This window comes from Melanostigma gelatinosum (genome assembly GCF_949748355.1).
Source record: "Melanostigma gelatinosum genome assembly, chromosome: 19".
In the NCBI taxonomy this organism is placed as follows: Eukaryota; Metazoa; Chordata; class Actinopteri; order Perciformes; family Zoarcidae; genus Melanostigma; species Melanostigma gelatinosum.
The window spans coordinates 9409068-9432035 of NC_136652.1; the positions used below are offsets into that span (position 1 = coordinate 9409068).

At 43.4% G+C, this 22968-nt stretch overlaps 1 protein-coding gene across 1 annotated transcript in view; it reads left to right on the forward strand.

The window, feature by feature from the left end:
* The window catches only part of syne2a (spectrin repeat containing, nuclear envelope 2a), a gene marked incomplete at its 5' end in the record, with an annotated part of 83876 nt that overhangs the window by 29204 nt on the left and 31704 nt on the right, over nt 1-22968 (forward strand). The window contains 25 exons of the mRNA XM_079291148.1: nt 1686-1856; nt 2902-3057; nt 3205-3446; nt 3567-5604; nt 5725-6059; nt 6142-6286; nt 7037-7237; nt 7436-7695; nt 7775-7925; nt 8468-8614; nt 8714-8845; nt 9386-9568; nt 9757-9894; nt 10039-10224; nt 11157-11279; nt 11643-11825; nt 12128-12241; nt 13763-13864; nt 14391-14468; nt 14689-15111; nt 15279-15385; nt 15478-15619; nt 21651-21737; nt 21853-21984; nt 22153-22353. Of these exons, the coding sequence (XP_079147274.1) occupies nt 1686-1856; nt 2902-3057; nt 3205-3446; nt 3567-5604; nt 5725-6059; nt 6142-6286; nt 7037-7237; nt 7436-7695; nt 7775-7925; nt 8468-8614; nt 8714-8845; nt 9386-9568; nt 9757-9894; nt 10039-10224; nt 11157-11279; nt 11643-11825; nt 12128-12241; nt 13763-13864; nt 14391-14468; nt 14689-15111; nt 15279-15385; nt 15478-15619; nt 21651-21737; nt 21853-21984; nt 22153-22353 (6177 nt within the window). The remainder of the gene's footprint in view (nt 1-1685; nt 1857-2901; nt 3058-3204; nt 3447-3566; nt 5605-5724; nt 6060-6141; nt 6287-7036; nt 7238-7435; nt 7696-7774; nt 7926-8467; nt 8615-8713; nt 8846-9385; nt 9569-9756; nt 9895-10038; nt 10225-11156; nt 11280-11642; nt 11826-12127; nt 12242-13762; nt 13865-14390; nt 14469-14688; nt 15112-15278; nt 15386-15477; nt 15620-21650; nt 21738-21852; nt 21985-22152; nt 22354-22968) is intronic.

Here is a 22968-nt window from a genome sequence, read left to right on the forward strand (position 1 = left end):
GACCAATGTTTGTTAGTCCTGCTGGCAGAAGGCCCAGACGTCCTTGCTTTCCAAAATATATGTAACTGGGTCTTCTGTGACATGTGCAAACCACTCTTCTTTCCTTCTCTTCCCTTCATGTCTGAAAGGGGCTGTTGAGTGAAAGTTTATTGCTGATATTTTGTAAGTGTTTCATTCAAAATGCAGTCCTAAATGTATCTAAAACGTAGTTGCTTTTATTCCTCCCACCATTTGGCATTTCAATGTCGTACTTTGGCCAAAGTCTCTTCATACAGTTTTGGCATTCATCTTTTTCCTGTTGTTCATCCAGTGGAAAGAAACATATTTTTCTAGTAACAGACAGATGAAATCTATGTTGCATATTGCCTTGTTTATGGCACAGAATGAATTAGAAATTGCAAAACAAAATGATGCAACAAAACACCAAATTGCATGTTAAAAAGTGAAAACAGGACGAAGTAATATACTCCGTTAAACCCTCCGTCGCATCCAGGAATGTCTACCAAAAATGGAAAATTACACCAATTCAGAAAGGATCCTTCTGCTCAGTCTGCAGGAGCTCAGATGACAGATTTTGAATAAAGAATAAAGATGATGAGGCAGGAATATGGGCAGCTGACAAAAGAAGTACCTACGTTCTCTGACAGGGAGGGGGGGAAAACATTATGAGATAGTTGCCTGAAACTGAGAAAAGAAACACAGATTAGTACATTTTTTATGTTAATACTTAAGTAAGTAGCCTCCTGCTAATTTGGTCATTATCCACACTGACAGCACAGTGCTTTGGTAGCACCTTAGTCCTTTTCTTTGGCATTTCTTTCATCAGGGGACCACTATACGCTTATGCTTGTAACAAAGTAGATTTGCCAGGATGTATTCAGTCATTAGATGTGTCTTTGATAAGTACTAGCCACAGTGCTCAAAAGAATTTTAGGAATTTCTCACAAAGACAACTTGGAATTGTTTTGTGAGTTATTACAGCGCTCCTTCTCGCCGAAAACGGCCGACATTTGTTTCCAAGGAGTGTCCTCAAATGTATCAAAATGTTTGTACACTATAAATGTCCTGACACTAATGTGGCTGCTGATTCAATTTATTGAAGTGTGCTGCACTCGGGGAAGTCAACAAGTTGTGTAAACAAGTGTGTACAAACAACAGATTAGAGTGATCATAATCCAGGAGACAGTTACAGTACAATTTAGAATAGAAATAAAAACACAAATAAAGAATTACAGATATATGTGGTGTGGTTATGCACTTAAATGTCGACACCACTTTTGAGACAGAGATATTTGACTGAAGATATATTGTTTTTTTTCCCCCAAAGAAAATCAGAAACCTGCTGTGCCTTTTCATATCTTCTTCCCGCTCTACCTGCACTCTGCTCTAAGACACACCTTGGCCAAAATATTTCCCAAGGGAACTCCCCTGGCAGTTAATGTCGTGTTTTGCTGTTTGTCTTGTCTAACCGAGTTATAACAGATCACTTGTTTTTTTTTTAGAGAAGCAAGGGAGGAAGCACTTCATAGATGAATAGACTAAGTCCCTCTCCCTCAGGGCAGACTGCTCCCCACTCAGGCACATTCCTGTGTTCACTGTACGGACTCGCCGGGCCACAGGCAACAGAGTCATTTGTAGAAAAGGAGGCTAAACTGTGACACCACCCTTGTCTCCTGTGTATGTAGCGTCAGACCCAAGAAAGCATGGAGCCTGAGAGGACAGCGCCGGGTTTGGCACCTGATCTGCCGGCTGGGGAGGCGATAGGTGGATCACCGGAGTACTACGAACACAAGTCCACCATGCGGGATGTTTTGTCTGAGATCCAGAGCTTGGTGGAAAGCAGTAACATTATAAATGTGAGTATCAACATGGTTTTGATTTTTTTTTTATTACTTTGTGCATCTCTGTTAGATCTACTGTAGACTTGCTTTGTTGCAAAACATGTGTCTGTGGGTTAAAACACTGATTTATAAAAGTCTGAACTTCAGAGTTTGTACAAAAGGTTGCATTCTGAACTAATCTTAGGGTTTATGTTGCGTTCTGAACTAATCTTAGGGTTTGAGGGGAGCGGCTGTGGCTCAAGGAGTAGAGCGGGTCTTCCTGTAATCACAAGAAAGGCCTTTTAATCCCCGGCTCCTCCTGTCCGCATGTCAAAGTGTCCTTGAGTGAAACTCTGGAACCCAAAGTTTCTGCACTACTCCTTAAATGCTTAAGATGTGTTATAAGCAGAGGTCAAATTTCATATGATGATTAATAAAGGTTTTTATGTTTTATTTTTTTACTAGAGGGTATTTATTGTTCGTGACACCGTTTCCTGTAATTGCACACAGTGTGTTTAACAAGTGCCCAAAAAGGGGAGGAAGTCAATTCTAATGGCATTCAACAGTGGCCAGATAAGAGCAGCAGCGTTGTGATTGATGTTTGTGTATATTCCCATGATGCTGCTGACAGGAAGGTACACAGGATGGACCTTTGAGATGTAAAGATTTCCTGCAGGTTCATTAGTGGGTCTAATCACTCTCAGTATACAGTCTGTGACAGAGTTTGACTCTTACTTTTATGCCAAGTATGATATTGTGTAGTTTCATGTCGACATGTAAGAGCCAAAGAAAGAAGAACATTAGAGGATGTAAACCAAGCCAACTAGGCTTGAAAGAAACTGACACAACTTTAGTGAACAATCATTTCAATATTTTTTTATCAACAATACCAAACATCCCCTAGTCCCATACTCTCAAATGTGAGGATTTACTGTTTTTCTTTCTCTTATGTGATATTAAATCAATACTTTTAAGATGTTGGACTGTTGGTCAGACGTCAGCTCGGGCTGTAATAAATTGCAACAGGCATTTGTTTTCGTTTTAACAGCTTTTTATTTCATTCTTGTGTTTGTTATCATAGCGGACACCACACATTGATTTGAATTGGTACCTGAAGTCCTCTCCTGGTGAATCACAGATTCGATTGGTACGAACTGTCCAAAAAGTTCTGGCATGTCGTTATCAACCAGCACAACTCGATGTCACTGCAATGGCCAAACAACTGCAGGAGGCAGAGGTATACACTTTCCTTGAATATAAAAATGTACTTGGCTGAGAATTACATTTTTGATGTAACTGACCTTTTCTCTAAAGGAAGTAAAATATACATAAATGTACAGAAATGGCAAATCCTTTTATCTGATGTCTGTTCTGTCTACTGTAGGACCACCGGCGCTGTGTGCAGGAGCAAGTGGCTACTTGGAAAAGCATGAGTGGTGCCAGGATTCGTGATCCGGATGCCTTGAAAAGAGTTGAAGGACAGTGGAGTGCTGCACTGCTGGATGCCTCTGCCACAGTGCAGGTCAAAGCAGCACAGCTGGATCAGGCCAAAGAGTATCGCAAACGGATGAAGATCACCAGAGCTTTCCTGGAGGTTGTAGCAGAGGAGAAGGACAAGATGAGCTTGTGAGTAAATCTTTCATTTAAAAGTGAGGTTGTACTCCAGTTAAGATCAACCTAATAGTCTTTATTTGTGTACCTGATAAACAATAAACTCATATTCTTTTCTTTTCTTTTCTTTTCTAGAAGTACTTTGAGAAGCAGTGCTCTTCAAGCTGACAAACTCCGCCCCCTGCTGCAAACTATGGTACAGAAAAAAGACATGATGGAAAAGCTCCTCCAGATAAGTAGCCAATTCTCGGTCCACTTGAGCGATGCTGAGAGTTCAGGTGCTCTTCTTGCCCAGCTCGGAGACGTCCAGGAGGAATGGAGGCTTTTAGAAGGAGGCATCAAAAGAGCTCTGCAACACGCCTCAAGCTCCGCCTCTCAATCCTCTCTTCTGATAAACGAGGCCGAACAGCTTAAAGCCAAGCTTGACGCTCTTCGGCAATCCAACTTTCAAACCCATGACAGCAAAAGCGCTTTAGAACTTGTTTGCCTGACCACAGACCTAAAACTGTACAACCAGCTTTATCTGCACTTACAGTCCCAGACAGATGCACTTGTCCATTTCTCTCTGGGTCAGAAAGAAAAGGATGAGCTCAATCGTAGTCTTAAGGAACTTAGGTCCTTGCTAAATGTCACCAAGAGCAAGCTTGACACTTCCACATACAGCTGTGGCGGCATTCCTTCAGCTAAGATTAACAAGCAATTACAAGACCTGATCATATGGGCCAAGCAGGCAGAAATCCACATTTCTGTTGGCAACAAATCAGCCCTTTTCCCAGAGGAGGCCCGTATTCAGATTGTTGAGATGAGGAAATTCCAGACAGATATTTGGTTTAGAAGATCCAAGATGCAAGTAGAAGTTGAGCAGATGAAAGCTGGAGTCTCTGACATGGAAAATGAGGAAAGTGACCAAATATTAAACACAATACAAGACCTGTATGAAGCCATTTCTGAGAGCTTGGATCAGGTCCTTGACACCATGAAGAAAAATCTGCAGGAGAGGGAGAAACTGTTATGCCAGCTTGCTAGCATTGATGCCTGGCTAGCAGAAACGTGTGCTGAAAGAGACCCCTGCGCTCATGTTGACAATGTTTCAAAAGCTGATGTCAGAATGCTGGAGAGCGAGCTAAAAAGTCACAAATTAGCCGCAGTCGAGATAGAGGGTCAACTAAAACGGGTGGATGCGATGGCTGACAGTTGCGCGGCAATAGCTGTGAGGTCCAGTCCAGGAGAGAGCCGCTACCTTGTCAACAGACTGGCAGGCCTTTGGACGGAATTAGTCGGGTTGCTCGCTCATGAGAAAGCATCCAGCTGGGAATTGGAAGAGCTGATTCATGAGCTAACCACTTCCGATGAGGAGTTATCGAGCATTGAGGCTAGCTTAAAACAAATTCCCACTGATTTGGCGCAGCAAAGGTTCCCTTTAACACATGAAACCCTGTCGACAATTGCACATTTGAAGCACATGCTAATGGAACATCAGTGTCAAGTACAAGGGCTTAAGCACTGCCAGGAGGCAAAGCGAAGCTCCCTGCTGTCCACTATTGGGGAACTGCAAGTCCAGTGCAAAGCTCTTAGTATTAATGCCGTTGAGCAAGACAAATATCTGCACCTGGGGAGACAACTGGAGGAATCTAGGCACCTTGCTAAAGAGCAAATCCAGCGTGTCAAAGATGAAACAATCAGCGTGGGTGAGAGGGTCTTGCTATGCCAATCACTGTTGGTTGAACTTCCTTTGGTGAAGACACAGTGTCAAGAAGTGGCAGACCAGTTGGAGGTCATAGCTCCGGAGTTGGAACCATCTGAGCTAAACCCGGAGAAGCAGAAGATTCACCGCACTGTGGAAACGTTAGACTCCTGGGAGCATTCTGTCACAGATGATATCAAAAACCTAGAGGCCAAGCTTCTATTAGGCCTGCATTTTTCCACCGAGCGTCTTGCCTTAATAGAGCTTTTCCAAAGAACAAGAGTGGAGCTGGAGGGAGTGGAACCAGTACATCCAGATGAAAAAGCCATAGATATTGCACTAACAAGGAATTGGATTATTTGGAGACATATGGAGTCTGGGATGCGGGTGTTGGAAGGTCTGGGACGGAAAGAAAAAATGAACCTGAAGAACTACAAGGAACTGTACTCTCTCAGGGATGCAACCATGCAAGAGTGCCATTTACGAATGGTAAGCTTTAACGCTTGGATTAATCAAGGTTACTTTTGCGATTTTTTAAAACTTTGCCATTCATACTGTCGTGTGTTGTTTCTCTAAACTGTGCTCGATCATGTAACATGTATCCAACAGGAGAGTTTATGCCAGGCGAGAGAATCCTTGAAAGATTACGAGTGGGCTGCTCAGGGAGCAATAGGCTTCCTGCATAATGCTGAAGCCACCTTCTTATCAGCTCCTGGAGGGTTTTTGGACTGTACTGAGGAACAAAGACAGACTCAGCAGGCTCTAGAAGCTCTTGAAGATGGATTTCAGGCTCACATCTGCCACCTTGGGGATCTGGTGCCCCAACAACCATGCCTGTCCCACCCAAAGACTGAGCAGCTGCACACCAGCATCCTCAGTCAGTTGTTGGTGGGAAGAGCCATACTGGAGGCCCAAGCCCAGCTCAGGCTGGAGTCCTTGCAGAGGTACTGGCTGTTCTTACCTCATTGAAGTGCTTCTGTATGTTTCTCTGCTTCGTAAAACGCCTAAAAGACTTGTTTCTCACAGGTGTGAAGTAAGACAACAGAGCCACAGGAAGTGCCATGAAGACATACGTCAGCGTCTCTCAGGGTTTGAAGCCGAGCTTTCAGAATGTGTGACAGAGCAAGTGACGTCGTTTGACAAATGTATTGCCCAACAAAATAGAGCTACGGTAGGTTTGATGCAGTCGTATTGGATCTACTTGAACCTTGTATGTCACAGATTTTGACAATTTACAAATGTCAGCTGTTGAGTGATGCTAACGACATGGCTCTATGAATGGCAATGTCTGTTGGTCTTTGGTCATGAGTGAAATATCTCAACAACGTTTAGATGGATTACCATGATATTTGATGCAGAGATCCGTGGTGCTCAGACGATGAATCCTAAAGATGTTGGTGCCACCATGACATTAATTGGCTTTGAGTGAATTGTCTCTTTGATTATTGGATGGATTACAATGTGATTTGATGTTCATGTCCCTCTCAAGATGGATTGTAATAAGATTGGTGACTCCTTCACTTTTCATTTGGTGTCATCATCAAGTCAAAACATCAATTTGCCCAATACAGTACTTTTCATGACGAGCAAAACTAATTACATTTCCATCAGCATAAGCCACACTTATAATGTAAAATTAGCAAATGTTGGCATGGCAAACATTACCTTCTAAAAAAAAACGTCATGTTAGCATTTTCATTTCCGGTGTGTTATGTGCTGCCATTAGTATTTACCTATCAAAGCACCCCCTAGTACAGCCTCACAGAGCCGCTAGCATGGCTGTAGACTTTTAGTCTTGTTTTTGCCTTTTTGCAGTACACTACCTATGCCATTACATCACACGAATGCACTGGCAATGTTGTGAAAGGTACACTGCCTGATTCAAACTTTAATCTGAGCTTCATTTCATCGCTGCATGAAGCTGCTGATGGAAGGTCTTCGCAGCCTTGCAGGTAAGCTAGAAGACCTGAGAGCTGGATGTCCGGTGCAGGGCTGTGGGGTTGGGAAGCACGGGGAGCTGGGCGCCCTCTGGAGGCGCTGGGTATCATTACGCCGAGCTCTCTGCCTCCTTATGGCACACACAGATCAGAGAGGAGAGGAATGGAAGGACATCGCTACAAGTGTGAGTTTTACCAACAACAAATCCTTTTGCAGCTTTTGCATCTTAACATGACCTAATATACAATAACATGTATGAATCAATGCTAAATTAACATATGTGTTTCTGTAGTCTGGCTTGCAAATGTGTGCAAGCTTACAGAACTGATGCGTTAAAAAGTAATATAGAGATATATTGAGTATTAAACTCCGTTCTCTTTAGATGGAGCAGTGTTGCAGCTTTTTGGTCAGTCTTCAGTCTGAGGTTCCCGACTCCTCCACTGTGAGCTTCACTCGAGAGGAACCGCTGGAGCTTCTGGCTCAGGCTGAGATGCACCAGGCTTGGCTGGAGCAGGAGCAGCAGGTCTTATCCTCCCTGGAGCATCGACTGGAGCACGCCCTGAGCTTATCTAGTTCCCAGCAGCCCATGAGCCCTGGACCTGTTGCCAAAACACTAGTGAAGATCCAAGAGAATGTCAGGAGGTGGGGTTTGTTTGATATACTCGTGCAAAGTGATTACTCATTAATGTCAGAGATGCTGAGATGATACTGTTTTCCACAGCTTGAAAGAGAGAAACCTGCTGGTGGTAGCTGCAGCGCAGGCAGAGGAGAAAGACAGACAGCAAGTCCAAGTGGAGATAGCAGAGTTGGAGGAACACATGTTCACCCTTCTTCCCTCACTGGAAGCCTGTTCAAAGCCATGCAAACAACAGGTCAGGCTCCTTTTTTATGTCTAAAAATCACATTTAGAAAAGAAAAACATATGACATTCATACTTGAACAATATAACAACAGACAGAAACTCAAGAGCGTCTTAAGGTATAATCATAAAAATAATGTTATGAATAAGATATGTTTCTTTGAATGTCAGGATCTGCTTAGAAGTCCTTCACAGCGTCAGTGAGAAATATAAATTGCGTTCTCAGTTGCAGCTGCAGACCACGTGTAGCTTCAATAATTAATAATTCATTAAAGACTGTAAATGGTCTTTTCAGGTCGACGTCGGTCTAAACTGTCTAATATGTGAGAAGTCAGCAGTACAGAAAATGGTTTACTGCCTCTCACCCTGTCTCAGAGCAGACTAAACGTGTGAGGCGCTGCTGCAAGCTTACATTGAACCTTTCATTCGAAAATAAGTTCAACTAATTTGGAAAGAATTAATTTCGAGCTGAACTTTTGACCCTATCTTGCAGTCTCTCTCTCTCTTTCCTATTTCCTGCCCTGATTTTATTCTTGTGGATTTCTACACTGACAGGAGCTCAGGAAGGATTTGTTGTCCTCCCAGAAAGCCAAACTCAAGTGTATCATGGACGGCGTGCAGAGCCGGTACCCTGAGATACCAGCTGATGTCAGCAGACGGTTACAAGACGTTCAGCTGTCTCTACAAAGAGAAGAGGAGAAGGTTAATTACAAACAGGAATCCATCCTGAATGTCTCATGACCTATTACCTATTAAAACCTTTTGTATTTTCCTGAATGTGTGTGTGTGGTCATTCTACAGCTCACGGAGAAGAGCAACCCAGTTCGGCAGCTGGCTAGTCAAGTGGCAGAGTTGGCTTCTGGCCTGGAGAAAGTGACAGTGTTACTGGAGCGAAGGAGTCCGACGATGAATGAAGCTCAAAATGTGCTCAAGGTGGGAGTTCATGTTTGCTTGTGTGTCTGTGTGTGAACGATCCATAAACCTGCTGGTATGCAGGAGATGTACATTTAAACTGGTTTCCGTATTCTTACTTGAATGTCTTCCTCGTTTGTTTTTATCTGAATTTATTTGTTATTTTGTTTTTTTTTTACCACTTTTGTGTTTCATGTTTACTTTTAACAATTAGCACAACTGAGTTTGAGGTAAAACTCTGATGTTTGTTCACAGCTGCCAGCCACTAATATTACCCGTTACTAGCTATGTTAGCAAATATGCAAATGTGTGCAGGCTAAAAGAAAAAACTAAAGTGTAGCAAGCTTGTAAAAAACTGAGTAATAACACAAAAGGTCAGATTATCAGTGTCTAAAATATCTCTTTCCAGTAAAAAGTAGAACACAACTAAACCATGTCGGCTCACATCTGACAACGGGAACAAATCAACTGAAACAGCCGCTGCTTCCTAAGAGCTGACGGCAATCCAGGATGACATTGTCGCTTCAATGCCCCGACATACTTTACATTGTTGTCCTCCAGCACGTGTGGGATGAGCTGGATGCCTGGCACAGCCGCTTGATGCTGCTGGAAAGCGAGGTGCAGGATCTTGCAGAGGAGCATCCTGATCAAGCCCACCTGCTTATGGACCAACTCAACCAACCACTGCAGCTTTACCAAAACGCAGCGCAGATGACCGAGCAACGCACCGCCTTCCTCAGCAAGGTCAGGCATGCTGTGTTATATTCACAATGTATTGGATGCAGGACAAGTGGTGATGAGAGATCAGGGAACAGGAACCATCAGTTGACTTGTGTATCTTGAAAATGCACTACATCACATGTATATCAATGAGGAAAGTGGCTTCTAAAAATCTCTTCACAAATCTGCTTCCTTGTATTTTCTATTCTCAGATCCCCGCCTGTCTTCAGGAGTTTGAAGACATTCTGCATGGAGGCACCTGCTGGTTAGACGAGGCCCAGTCATGGCTCAGTGCGCCATGGTCCTTCCCAACAGCCAGAGGCCTCCAGAATCATGCAAACTCCCTGCAGGTCAGTGATACCAAGTAACAAGCAAACAAACACAAAGACACTTCTGATAATCACCCTGTTTGACATGATTCAATGTTGATGACAGTAGCCACGAGCATTTTCATGTTCATGATGAATTTAATAATTCTAAATCCTGGACGACAGCTGGTCCTGGACGACTCTCAGAGGATCAGACATACCCTGCAGGACTTCAGGCCAGTCCTGGATGAGATCTCTGGTGTGTGTGACATCAGCACCCACCAGGAGAGGGTGAACCAGAATGACCAACAAGTCCAGAAAATGCAACGCAAGATCCTAGAGCTGCTGGAGCAGCTCCTGCAGGCTGTTGGGGTAAGCATTTTTAAAGAGAGTAGTTTCAGGTTGTTCGTGACCCCAAAGGGCTGTGAGAGTAAACTGCTGGAATATTTATTTTCTTCTTCTACATATTGGTTCCTGCCACTCAGATTTGCTGTGGTCCAGCTGCAGCCCTTCTCCTCACTCTCACAGGCTGCTTCTGTTTGCCTGCGAAACGTCTGCTCTCAGATTGTTTTTGTGCAATAATCATAGACTGTGCAGTAACACTGTTTAATTCATCCAACCAATAGAATGCCAGGTGTAGTGTAGACCAATGAAATGAGCCCTGCCTCACTGCAGGTGCGCTTGCATCACTACAGCGTCCCTGATGGGTGGTTACTCTTTAAACTGGTTTATCTACATCCGCCGCCAAAACTCTATTATATTATAACGGACAGTTCATTTGTATACCAGCGTGCCGCCCTTACTTTTTTCTTTTACTGTAATAGCTACACTAGCCTCCTGTTGGTGTGCTAGAAGGGAACGAACAGTGGTGCCGTTCAGTGGAGCAACTATCAGTTAGTGGCACAGGTCGCCGGATATTTCACTGAGATACGCCACTGAGAATCGCTTTGTGCCGGTCTGGAGTGGCGCCAGTCTTGCCGTTGCATGTGGTCCATGACCGCAGCAACATGCTACCACAACAGTCAACAGGAATACCACTAACGTTAACTACGTTAGCAATAACATATGTCAGTTTGAGCAGCAATCCAAGTGCAAGCAGGGGCCAGTTGAGAGTGAGGACAGGGTTGTGAGTTGCCTGATATCAGACAGAATTGTCAACTCGTGGTCTGGACCCAAGTGAGGTTTTGAGGGAAAGCCTTACAGAATCTGAAGTGAAATCAAACTGAAGACCACACTAAAAGGAATAGCGATAGAAAGAAAGCTCCATATAGGTGGAGCATGTGAAACCGTCTTGATTATTTCAGGTAGTGGAGGAAATAGAAGCGGAGCTGAAGACCATGGAGATGAATGTCTCGAAGATCAGAGCGATTTTATCCTCCACGGACGACTCGCACGTAACTATGATGGAGCATCTTCACAACCGACAGGTGATTCATTGCATGCATTTATAATACTTGTAATACTTATAATACTACTTATTGCGAATTCTTTTAATAGCACCGCACACATAGACCATGGAAACAAGGTTCGAAATGACTCTGTCTTAAAGAATCATCTTTATGTAAATGGTAAGTAGGTCGTGCATTAACTGTGATACTGAGATCTATTGTCTGGTTGAGGAAGGAAGCATACAGTTCTTTATTATCCATAACATTACATCCCACAACTTCCCTCCCTATATCCACGAAAATATATGCCATCCATTCAGCGCCAACATGACTGTCATCAGAGTTAGTTATTTATCTGACAAAAATGTTGTCTGAATCAGCTTGTTCTGTTTCAACTTGAAGGTGATCCTGGCCAACCTGCAGTCAATGCGGAGGACATTGGATGAGATGGAGAGATGCAAAGGAGAGCTTCACCTCCCACGGGGAGCAAAGGAGAGCCTGCTGCTCTTCTCCAGAGCCAGACTGCTCCTGCAGACGCTCGAGGAGCTGGAACAACTCACCCACCAACAAGCAGCGCAGCTGGAGGTACTGCATGAAGTCCGAACGCACCTAGACAAACGAATTGATTAGATCTGTTACTGCAGAACAGTAAGGGGTGAGATAAAACAAAGTATTTCATGACTGTGACTGAAATAAAGCAATCAAGGATGTTTGTTGTTGGCAACACGGAACTAAAGCCCAAAGTGTGTATCTTAATGTTTCTTTACAAAACAAACTCCAGGTTGTTCTGTATCTTTGTTAGTGGAGCAAGTGTGCTGATCTTATGTTTTTCCATCACAATGTGTCACTTGTCACATTGTCTCTCTGTTTCTCTTTCTCTAACATAGAACAAGGTTAGGGAGGAGAAGGAAACATTTAAGGATCTTGGCATCACTGCAGTCTCTCATATTCCTGAAGAAGTACATCAGCTTGACAGATCTCCACAAAGATGCTCAATCCAGGTAATACAAATATCACAATCACAAGAAGGTAGAATCATCATTAACACCAACTAAAACTATAACACTAGTGTGACGTTTGAATTCATGTCCTCTTTAATCGTTTTATGCTGACAATTAGCGATTGTCAACCACTTTTTAATTCAACTGTTTTGGGAAATAAAAACAACAGTTACCAAGTCAAGGATTCCCACCGGTATTTAGAAGGAACATCAAGGAAGTCAGGTTTGGTGACTTTGATTAATTCCCTCTGTTATCTGAAATTGATTGATGCTGCCTGGTAATGTCCTGTTAATGTTCTACTGGGCAGGCTCAACTAAAATCCCTGATTAGTTTTTGGGGAATTATGCAATTATTGTCTTACTGTACATACCCAATGAGTGGCAAACTGCACAGTGTATATTTTACAGGCTATACACAGCAATCATCTGGAGTCAGTTTAGTTCAGTAGCACAGCTTTTGGATGTCTGTGGAATCACATTCAGATCACTTTAAGACTGCGTTAGCAATTCAAAAAAAAAAAAAAAAAAAGTTTCTTCCTGTGTGAGAAGATCAGTAATTTATTGATTTGTTTATTTTGAAACTTCCCCCAAAAATTAACAATCCTTTTAATTAAGCATGTGTTCGCTAAATTAACTTGCATCCTTTCGTCAGAGTCTATAAGTCAAGTTGTTTTTTTGATGTACAATATTCGGGTTTTACCTATTAAAGGGACAGTTGACCCCAAAATCAAAAATTCATATTTGTCCACAGACCTTGTTGTGAGCACTTTCATGTCGAAACTATTTTCTTTCAATCATAGTTCATGCATTAAACCACTCACACCAAGGTCTGTGTATTATCTGGAGTAACCAGGTCCCATCCCATCATATTTGAGAGAAGGCAGACAGCCATAATAACCATATTAATCTTTATTTATACAGCACATTTCATACAGACTCTGTATCTCAAAGTGCTGTACATTTGAAGAAAAAAAAAAGTAAAACAGAAAACCTTCCTTTTACAGAGCATGTTTTTTTTACTCAAATTTTAAGTGCAATTACAAAATTGACGTTTTATTGGATTAAAACTTATAGGCATAAAAGAGTTTAAATACACAAAAGATCATTTGAAAGACAGATGTGGGACTCTGTGGACTTTTCGCAGATGTCTCCAAAAAAAAAAGTCACCTCACACCAAATCAATCTAGATTGACAGATAGCACTACAGGTAAATGGAAAAATATGTATTCTTGATTTTGGGCTGAACTGCCCCTGTAGGCAGTATAGAATAACTCTATAAAAAGTACTTAAAATCACATTTGGCACGTACCATATCAAATGAAAAGATGAGAGAGCAAAAATGAGTGTATGAGCTGATGGAGTCGTGCTGGTATGAATTCTGAAAAGCAACTCTTGTTGATTGAATATTACATTCAGGAAAGGTTTAAGATAATATTCATTCATGATTGGAAAGAAAACGTATCGGTCCATTTCCTTTTTAATCATACTTTTCCATCATATCATTCGCCCTCATCACTAAAAGCAGGAGGCTTTTGAGTTGTTTAATTCAGAGGAAGAGGAGGATGAGGGAAACAGGAGTTGTCACTCGTCGTCCTCTGACACACTAACGAGCAGCATTCCAGAGGTAAATCTAAAATATAACTGAAGCCCAGGAGAGCATGTTTCTGGTTACCTCCTTGATTTTAGGTTTCATTTCTAAATGTCACACTTTATTATTAAAAATCACTAGATTTGACTTTTCAAATATTTCAAACATACACACAGTGCTAATTCTATGTGCTTTGGAATGAAACTAAACATTTCTTGGGCTCCTTTTTCTCTTATATTTCCCTCTTTATTTGTTTTTTTGATTCACTTAATAACATCCCATTTTCATACTGCCTCTCCTTCCTGTGCTGTGGGGGATTTTAGCAGATCTGTGCATGTTTATTTGAAGCTGTGTCCGGCAGGCTGTCCTGTTACCCGATGAATGCACTCTGACGCTGTCAGAAGCAGCTGCTTGAAATATGGTGCTCCTCAGAAACTCTCTCTTCACGCACGCACACACACACACACACACACACACACGCATACACACTGAAAATGTCATGTATGTCTGTGTGCATGGATGCCATTTGCATTTGTATATTGATATATGGTTCATGTGTTAGGACCCAGAGGAAACACTCAGCGCTTCAGATGTGCAAAGTGAGGACATTGCAGAAATGAAGCTACTATCAGAAGTTAAGGTAAATACAATTCTTTTGTTTCAGAGGCTGGACTGTTGAGCACTTTGGTCATTTATCACTTTGATTTGTATTGCTGTGTTTCCAAAAACTCTTATCTGAATAAGTACACACGTACTAAATTAATATGACAGCAACAATGATGGTGAGATTTTTCCACCCTTGTCTTTATTCACTGACTATTACAGAGACTGGTGATTAATCAAGCTTCATTCTCATTCAGGCACTCGTGAGTTTGGCTGGTCTGTTTTCCTCTGAAGTGAAGACTGAAACCACCGGGCTTTTGTCTGAGAACCCAAGGCTTCATACAACAGAGTCTGAATCAGACAATGTTGAAACTGGATTGATAACAATGGATTCCATAGTTGGCGAAACATTGAGTCATGAAACTGCGACAATTGAGACACTCATCGCTGCAGCCAGTCGAGCAGTTGAAGACGAGTTTACTGCTGGCGCTGCCAAACGGGACTCACCCGGATCACCAAAACACGAAACTCTCGTCACCGCAGCTGCAGCTGCAGCGGAAGACACAACAAGACGGATTCCTGCAAGACCTAAAACTCCATTTACTGCCACAAGAAGATCTGATGGGTTTATAGAGGAAGAAGATGATCTGTCTTCGTCTACAGCTCCACATCGAGATCTGGTAAGAAAAGAGACGCACTTTAAAATCACTTTCCAACTTTATGTACAAACCTGTCAGTGACATCCAGCTTTGAAATGAGGAGAATGATAAATTGTTATACACAATAATGGTAAGAAAATTGCGAATTCTTCTCTTTTCATTATCTCTTGATTCTCTTCGATGTCCAGGATACTCTTAATGAGCTGAAGGAGCGGAGAGAAGTCAGCACCAGTCATCAAAGTGATTTGCTGGAAGAATCTCATCAAGCTCAGGAGTCGTCTGAGGAGCCGATCAGGTAAGCGAGTGTCAGTCATTGGAATTGATGTTTTACAACTCACATAGGAGACCCTAGACTCAGAAATACCGTGTGTTCCCTTTGTTCCCTAGCTTGGCTGGACACGAGGAAGATGACAAGGAGCAGCTAAGGTGGAGTCGGCTTAATATCCAGATCTCCCAAAAACTGACCGCTTTGAAAAGAATGAAGGAGGAGCATCAAATCGGCTCAGAGGATGGAGGGACCCATGAAAAGGTAAACACATACAGAAGATGAAGAAAAAGATTGTTTCAGAATTTAGGATGAAAGGAGGAGATGTGATGCAGATGACATGGGACCAGAATAGATGGAAGGAAATTAATTTCAAAGAGGTGTGTGCCACAGTCACATGTTTCCAGGTGGGCTAAACATTGTTAAAGCAGATACAGCAGTAAAGGAGGAGGAGGAGGAGGAGGAGGAGGAGGAGGAGGAGGAGGAGGAGGAGGAGGAGGAGGAGGAGGAAGAGGAGGAGGAGATTGTGTCCTCTGACACTTGTCAAGAAGAGTTGAGCCCACAGAGCTGCCTCGAAAACATGCATACACGATCAGGGGAAGGTCAGGATATAAAAAGCATATAATCAGAAATCAATAGTTAAAGTGTAAACTAAAGATAAAGTGTATGATCGTTACATAACAAATGTTTAATACATAGAGTGATTTAACAAATGTAAACCTGATAATAATATGTGTATCTGAGTATAGTGCAGTCTGAGTGTAGAAAGTACGGAGAAAGAGGAAGTAAGCAGGGTGTTGGCTTCAAGGGATGGGGAAATAATGATGGTTGAGAAGAAAAGACACAAAGCACAATAATGATGAAGGATGAGATCAATAATCATTTTATAAGCAAATGTGTACTAACCAAACCGATTTAACAAATGTAAAAACTGATTAACAAATGTTCTGTGTGACCGGAGCTGCGATGTAAGAAAAGTGCTTGTCAGGATGACTTGCAGAAATTAGGAGAAGACTGTTGCAAGAGATGAGTCAGAGGCAGGAAGCCTGGACTTATATGGACATGTTCGAACCCAACATCCTTTCCAGAGGGTGGGGGGGATGAGAGCATGTATTGAGCAGGAGGGGGGCTAACAGCCCAAATGATGAATAAAAGAAGTGGTTTGCTTGCTGCAAGCTGGGATTTCTACACGAGCGCCGTCCAAGTGCGCTGCGGAGGAGATACGGACGATCGCAACTGATGTATTGAGGACTTCGTCTCTGTTCACGGAAAGAAAGACCGCTGTTCGTGGACAATAAGATTTAAAGACGGAGGTTTTCCTCTCCCCACTGCTCGACTCTTAACATCTGGACGACGGAGAAGCCGCGGCAGCCTAGAAAGACTTTGTACTGAGTTTTGAGGAACTGTTGAACGGGCTCCGTTGCAGAGCAGGAGGACCGAGGGTCCGGCCGGACCTTCGCTCCTAACAACTCCAAAAGAACCTTTTCATCGCACCATTGAACATCCAGCTCCAACCGAGCCGTCTCGGCAACTAAAACTAATGAGTATAATCAGAGAAGAAAATTAACGTAACGAATCAAGTATAGTGACATTTTATGTGAGCTGTAGCTTTAACCCTTGCAAACTAACCAAATATAACCTGCAATAAATATCTAATCTGCATTTAAAGTAAATTTCTCAAGTGCATTCATTTGCTCAAGTAGTAAAAAGTTCCTCGTGGCAGTAAAAAGTTAAAGCCATTGTATGTCTAACAACTGAGTTCTGAAAGGTTATCCTAGAGACTGAATCCACTTAACAACCCCTTACGGTTTTAGCAAGAAGTAATCCTAGCCGTTAAAACCTAACCTGGCATTTACCAAGAGCACGGATCCATAAGAGGGAAGCTGCCATAACCGACGCGACTGGTAGGAGCGCCCGGGGTCAGGGTGGCCCCTCGACCGAGTGCACTCAGACCGGAGGAAGCAGGGTAGACGTCGGGAGTAACGGCAGTTAGAAGAGCCAGGCGAGTTCCCTCGCAAGAACACCAGCTCGACAATCTTTTAATAGAGAGCTGAGTCAGTAAGTAGCCCCGTATCGGGCCAGAAGTACCCAGGATCTAACACGTGGCGCCCATAACGTGGGGCTCGACGGAAAAGGAGTACGTTGAGTCCAAAAGAAGAACCCCGGCAGCCGAGAGAGGCTGTCGTTCGTGTACGAAAAGACCTGAGGTGAGGCGTTGGGGTAGAAAGTAAAGCTGCCCAAGCCTCGAAGAAGTCCGATGGCGAGACATCCACGCATCGAAGCTGTGTGTGGTATTTACAAGCCAGCACAGGAGAAGCCGCAGGCGACGGGGAGCATCGACCAGACTCGCCCGACCTGTAGAGGGGCCAGAGCCTGATCCCATCCCTTCCTCAACGCGCGACGAGAGGCTTTGGGAGGAAGGCGACTCGAGACAACAAAGACAAAGACAAAGTCCAAGATGCAAGTGCAGCAGAACAGACCAGATGTTCCAGGGACCGGCCGGCAGACGGAGGCGACCCAGCGGGACGAGCCAGCGGCCCTGATGAAGGAATCGCCACCGGACGGCAGAGAGGACCCGATGGCGACGAAGGCAGCCCGCAGACGACGACGACTCAGCAGGACGTGCCAGCGACATCGACCCAGGACCCGGCAGCAGACGGCAGCGAGGACCAGGAGGAGGACGACGCTGGAGCACGCAGAGCGGCATCGGGAGGACCGACGCTGGATAAAGACGACAGAGGCAACGTCCAACATCAGGTCATCCTGTACGGAAGAGGATGGACCACCTGGGACGCTGCCATCCAACAACACCTAACCGACCTACATCAAGAAGAAAGTAGGGCGTCGGTTAAAGGAGAAGTAGAACAGCAGTGCAAAGAGAAGGGTGAAAAGAGCTAGTCATAACTGATAGTTATTACTGTGCTCAGGCCCTTAACGAAGACCTGTCCATATGGGAGGAAAATGGGTTTGAGAGCGCTAAAAGTAAAAAAGTGGCTCATCAAGACCTATGGAGAAAAATAGCCGAATTACGGCTAAGCATGGAGCTCGAAGTGGTGCACCAGAGGGCCCACACGCGAGAAGAAATTCACTGGCAAGGAAACGAAGAAGTGGATCGTTTCGTCCAGATGACACAAATTGTCTTTGTTGGGATCGAGAAGTGGGAAGAATTGCCCAAAGGAAGGGTAGTCCCAGAAGAGAGCGTGGAGGAGGTGGTGCAGGCAGTGCATGGCGCACTAGGATTTGCAGGCACCGTTCCAACGCAAAGGGAACTGGAAAAGCAGCGACTCTGGATTCCTGAAAAAGAAGTCCGCAGAATCCTAAAAAAAACTGTGAGTCGTGTGGTCGATACAACGCAGGAAGGAGAGGACAAAGGGAGGGGAGGACTCACCATTAAGAAAAGAGGAATCCAAGGAGTGGGGCAGCTGAAGCCAGTTCTGTAACAGGAGAAAACCAGGAACTCAAGAATGGCCACCAACATACAAGATTTACCACCCTACGTCAGAGTGGCCAATGTCAAAGGGGTGGTTAACATGAGAAGGAGCACTACGGGGCTCTGGGCAGGAAGAGCCCTGAGGAAGTTGGGTTGTGCAAGAAGTGATTTCTCTCCGGAGAAAAAAGAAGTGTTGCAATGGAGAGAAATTAAGAATGACTGTGTGGTCTGCCTGCTGCCGACCACCCTAGCCGTTGCATGGCAGGGACCCGGAGACCAGAAACCACTCCGGGTCACAGGAAAAAGAAAAGAGTTTAACCGCATGCGCCATAAACCGGTGAAGGTTATGGATGCATGCATATGCGGTACATGCCGTGTGGAGAAGTTAACAAGGTTAACCTTCATCACCTAGTGGTGATCGACAGCTGGGAGCAGGCATCAGGACCGTCTTCACCAGAGGACGACGTGCTCGTCATCACTGCCCTGGCCGACGAAAACTTCCTGTGAGATTCCTACTAGCTAAGGCGAGGCAGCCTGTGACCTCAAGAAGGGGATGTCAAGAAGAGTTGAGCCCACAGAGCTGCCTCGAAAACATGCATACACGATCAGGGGAAGGTCAGGATATAAAAAGCATATAATCAGAAATCAATAGTTAAAGTGTAAACTAAAGATAAAGTGTATGATCGTTACATAACAAATGTTTAATACATAGAGTGATTTAACAAATGTAAACCTGATAATAATATGTGTATCTGAGTATAGTGCAGTCTGAGTGTAGAAAGTACGGAGAAAGAGGAAGTAAGCAGGGTGTTGGCTTCAAGGGATGGGGAAATAATGATGGTTGAGAAGAAAAGACACAAAGCACAATAATGATGAAGGATGAGATCAATAATCATTTTATAAGCAAATGTGTACTAACCAAACCGATTTAACAAATGTAAAAACTGATTAACAAATGTTCTGTGTGACCGGAGCTGCGATGTAAGAAAAGTGCTTGTCAGGATGACTTGCAGAAATTAGGAGAAGACTGTTGCAAGAGATGAGTCAGAGGCAGGAAGCCTGGACTTATATGGACATGTTCGAACCCAACATCCTTTCCAGAGGGTGGGGGGGATGAGAGCATGTATTGAGCAGGAGGGGGGCTAACAGCCCAAATGATGAATAAAAGAAGTGGTTTGCTTGCTGCAAGCTGGGATTTCTACACGAGCGCCGTCCAAGTGCGCTGCGGAGGAGATACGGACGATCGCAACTGATGTATTGAGGACTTCGTCTCTGTTCACGGAAAGAAAGACCGCTGTTCGTGGACAATAAGATTTAAAGACGGAGGTTTTCCTCTCCCCACTGCTCGACTCTTAACATCTGGACGACGGAGAAGCCGCGGCAGCCTAGAAAGACTTTGTACTGAGTTTTGAGGAACTGTTGAACGGGCTCCGTTGCAGAGCAGGAGGACCGAGGGTCCGGCCGGACCTTCGCTCCTAACAACTCCAAAAGAACCTTTTCATCGCACCATTGAACATCCAGCTCCAACCGAGCCGTCTCGGCAACTAAAACTAATGAGTATAATCAGAGAAGAAAATTAACGTAACGAATCAAGTATAGTGACATTTTATGTGAGCTGTAGCTTTAACCCTTGCAAACTAACCAAATATAACCTGCAATAAATATCTAATCTGCATTTAAAGTAAATTTCTCAAGTGCATTCATTTGCTCAAGTAGTAAAAAGTTCCTCGTGGCAGTAAAAAGTTAAAGCCATTGTATGTCTAACAACTGAGTTCTGAAAGGTTATCCTAGAGACTGAATCCACTTAACAACCCCTTACGGTTTTAGCAAGAAGTAATCCTAGCCGTTAAAACCTAACCTGGCATTTACCAAGAGCACGGATCCATAAGAGGGAAGCTGCCATAACCGACGCGACTGGTAGGAGCGCCCGGGGTCAGGGTGGCCCCTCGACCGAGTGCACTCAGACCGGAGGAAGCAGGGTAGACGTCGGGAGTAACGGCAGTTAGAAGAGCCAGGCGAGTTCCCTCGCAAGAACACCAGCTCGACAATCTTTTAATAGAGAGCTGAGTCAGTAAGTAGCCCCGTATCGGGCCAGAAGTACCCAGGATCTAACACACTCCTTTGACTTTAAGAGTTATAAAGTTCTTAGTCTTATATATTGTATTGTATAATGAGAGGGACGAATATCAAGAACCTTGCAAAGTGTACAATATCATTGGTTGGAATATATTATGACGTCATCATCCGAGGAAAAAAAGAGAAAACCAAAAAATGAATTGATTCATCAGATTTAATGAGTCAGTCTATTATCATTAAATCATTTTTCTTCAAGGAACGTACCTCTTCAGTGCGCGCCTCTCTTTGTGTGAGGCGAGCGGGACAGCAAACAGCTTTTTGAGTGCGATATGAATGTTGTTTTTGAAAGTCTTAACACTTTCAACAAATATAGATTGAAGCAGAGTGTTTCAGTGAATAAAAAAACATTCTGTGAACTTTGTAAATTATTACATCTATCTCTCTTTTCCACACATTTTGACATTTCTGATTTTACAACCCTTGATCACACAAGTCAGAGTCAGTCCTACGCAGCCACCACTGGAATGTAACTGTATCACACTAATATTATTCGTGTAGTCTCATCTTTATCGGCAACTGTGCATGAATGCCAGGCATTCAAATGTCAATTGAGAATTTGAATGTCAATGTTATGAATGAATCGTTGAAGCTTTAACGACAGCCCGTATAATGAAGGTCCTCCTTGGATGTTAACTCCTTGCGTTCTGTCCAATTATTCCCTCAATGCATCCTTTCTTTTTTCCTCCACTCACGATGAAAATGAAACCAAAAATTCCTGTTTTTATTTAGGAACCAGAAAGGGAGCCGATATCAACCGGGTCTGCTTCTGCTGTTCTCCAGCGGACACATGAGTCCATCGCCACGATGAGACAAATAGTACGTACCACAGTAGATGAGGTTAAATATCAGCAGACATGTGTATACATATTCAAAATGACTTGTTTGTCGACGCAGAGTGATAGTGATCGCCATGCGTTTGATCATTCCCCAGGTGAGCTCTCCAGGTGTAAATGAGGGGTTGTATGAGGCTGCACGGACGGTCCTCCTCTGTCTGGATGCTTTGACCGACCTCCTGTTAACTCCCGGTGAAGACGACCCCCAGCTGAGGCTGCTACAGCAGGAGGTGACCGACCATAACGCTTCTCAAGCACACAAATGTAGTACAACCAACACAACTGCACATTAAGGTGTCTTAGTATTATGTAAATACTATCCAAAAAAAGGACGGTATTTCTTCCACCTCTGATTCTAAAAGCTCTGTTTTTGTGTTTCTGACTAAATACCTGCGTAGTGTGTATCGACTGAGCTGGCGACTCTGTGTGAGATGTTGAGTAAAGTGGAGTCGGGGACCAAACCTGCACTTTTGAGGGAAAGACCAGAAGCTCTCCGCTGTTTGACTTCCCTTCAGGATTGTTTACAGACGGTCCAGCTGGTCTCCGCCTCATCCCACAACCAGCTCATTGAACATCTGGGACCCACATACCAACATCAGGTTTGAAATACGAATCATTCCCAGAATTTGATGAATTCCATTAATATATTATGTCATTAGTCACAGCAATAATAGCCATTTGAAATGTTTGTTGGCTGAAATCTGGCTTTTATGTCTTTGGAATTGATTTGTTTTTTATTGTGCTTTAATGGATGTCATGTATTTAATTGGAATTCTAATAGGCATCATTTGGATGCCATCTATTTCTAATGATGTGTATGTGTACATCGTCTGAACCAGTAGTAGAGAGTTGTATAACTTCAGATACTTAAACACAATTTTGTGGTACCGTATTTGTACTTTGTATTTCCATTTTTTGCTAATTCATACTTATACTTCACGAGGGAAATTGTATAGTTTTTACTCTACTACAATTATTTCACAGATACAACTAGTTGCTTTGCTGATTTAAATTGTACACAGAAAACATGCATCATATTTCATTAACATCCATTTATAAAATATGATGCATTGTTATAGATTCAACAACCTGAGAATATAGAAAGTCATTCAATTGTCGCCCTCACAACCTGACAGTGCTGCTGAGACACCAATGCATCAATAATGATAATCCAATAATGACAAATAATAACATAAAACTGACTGAAGCAATTC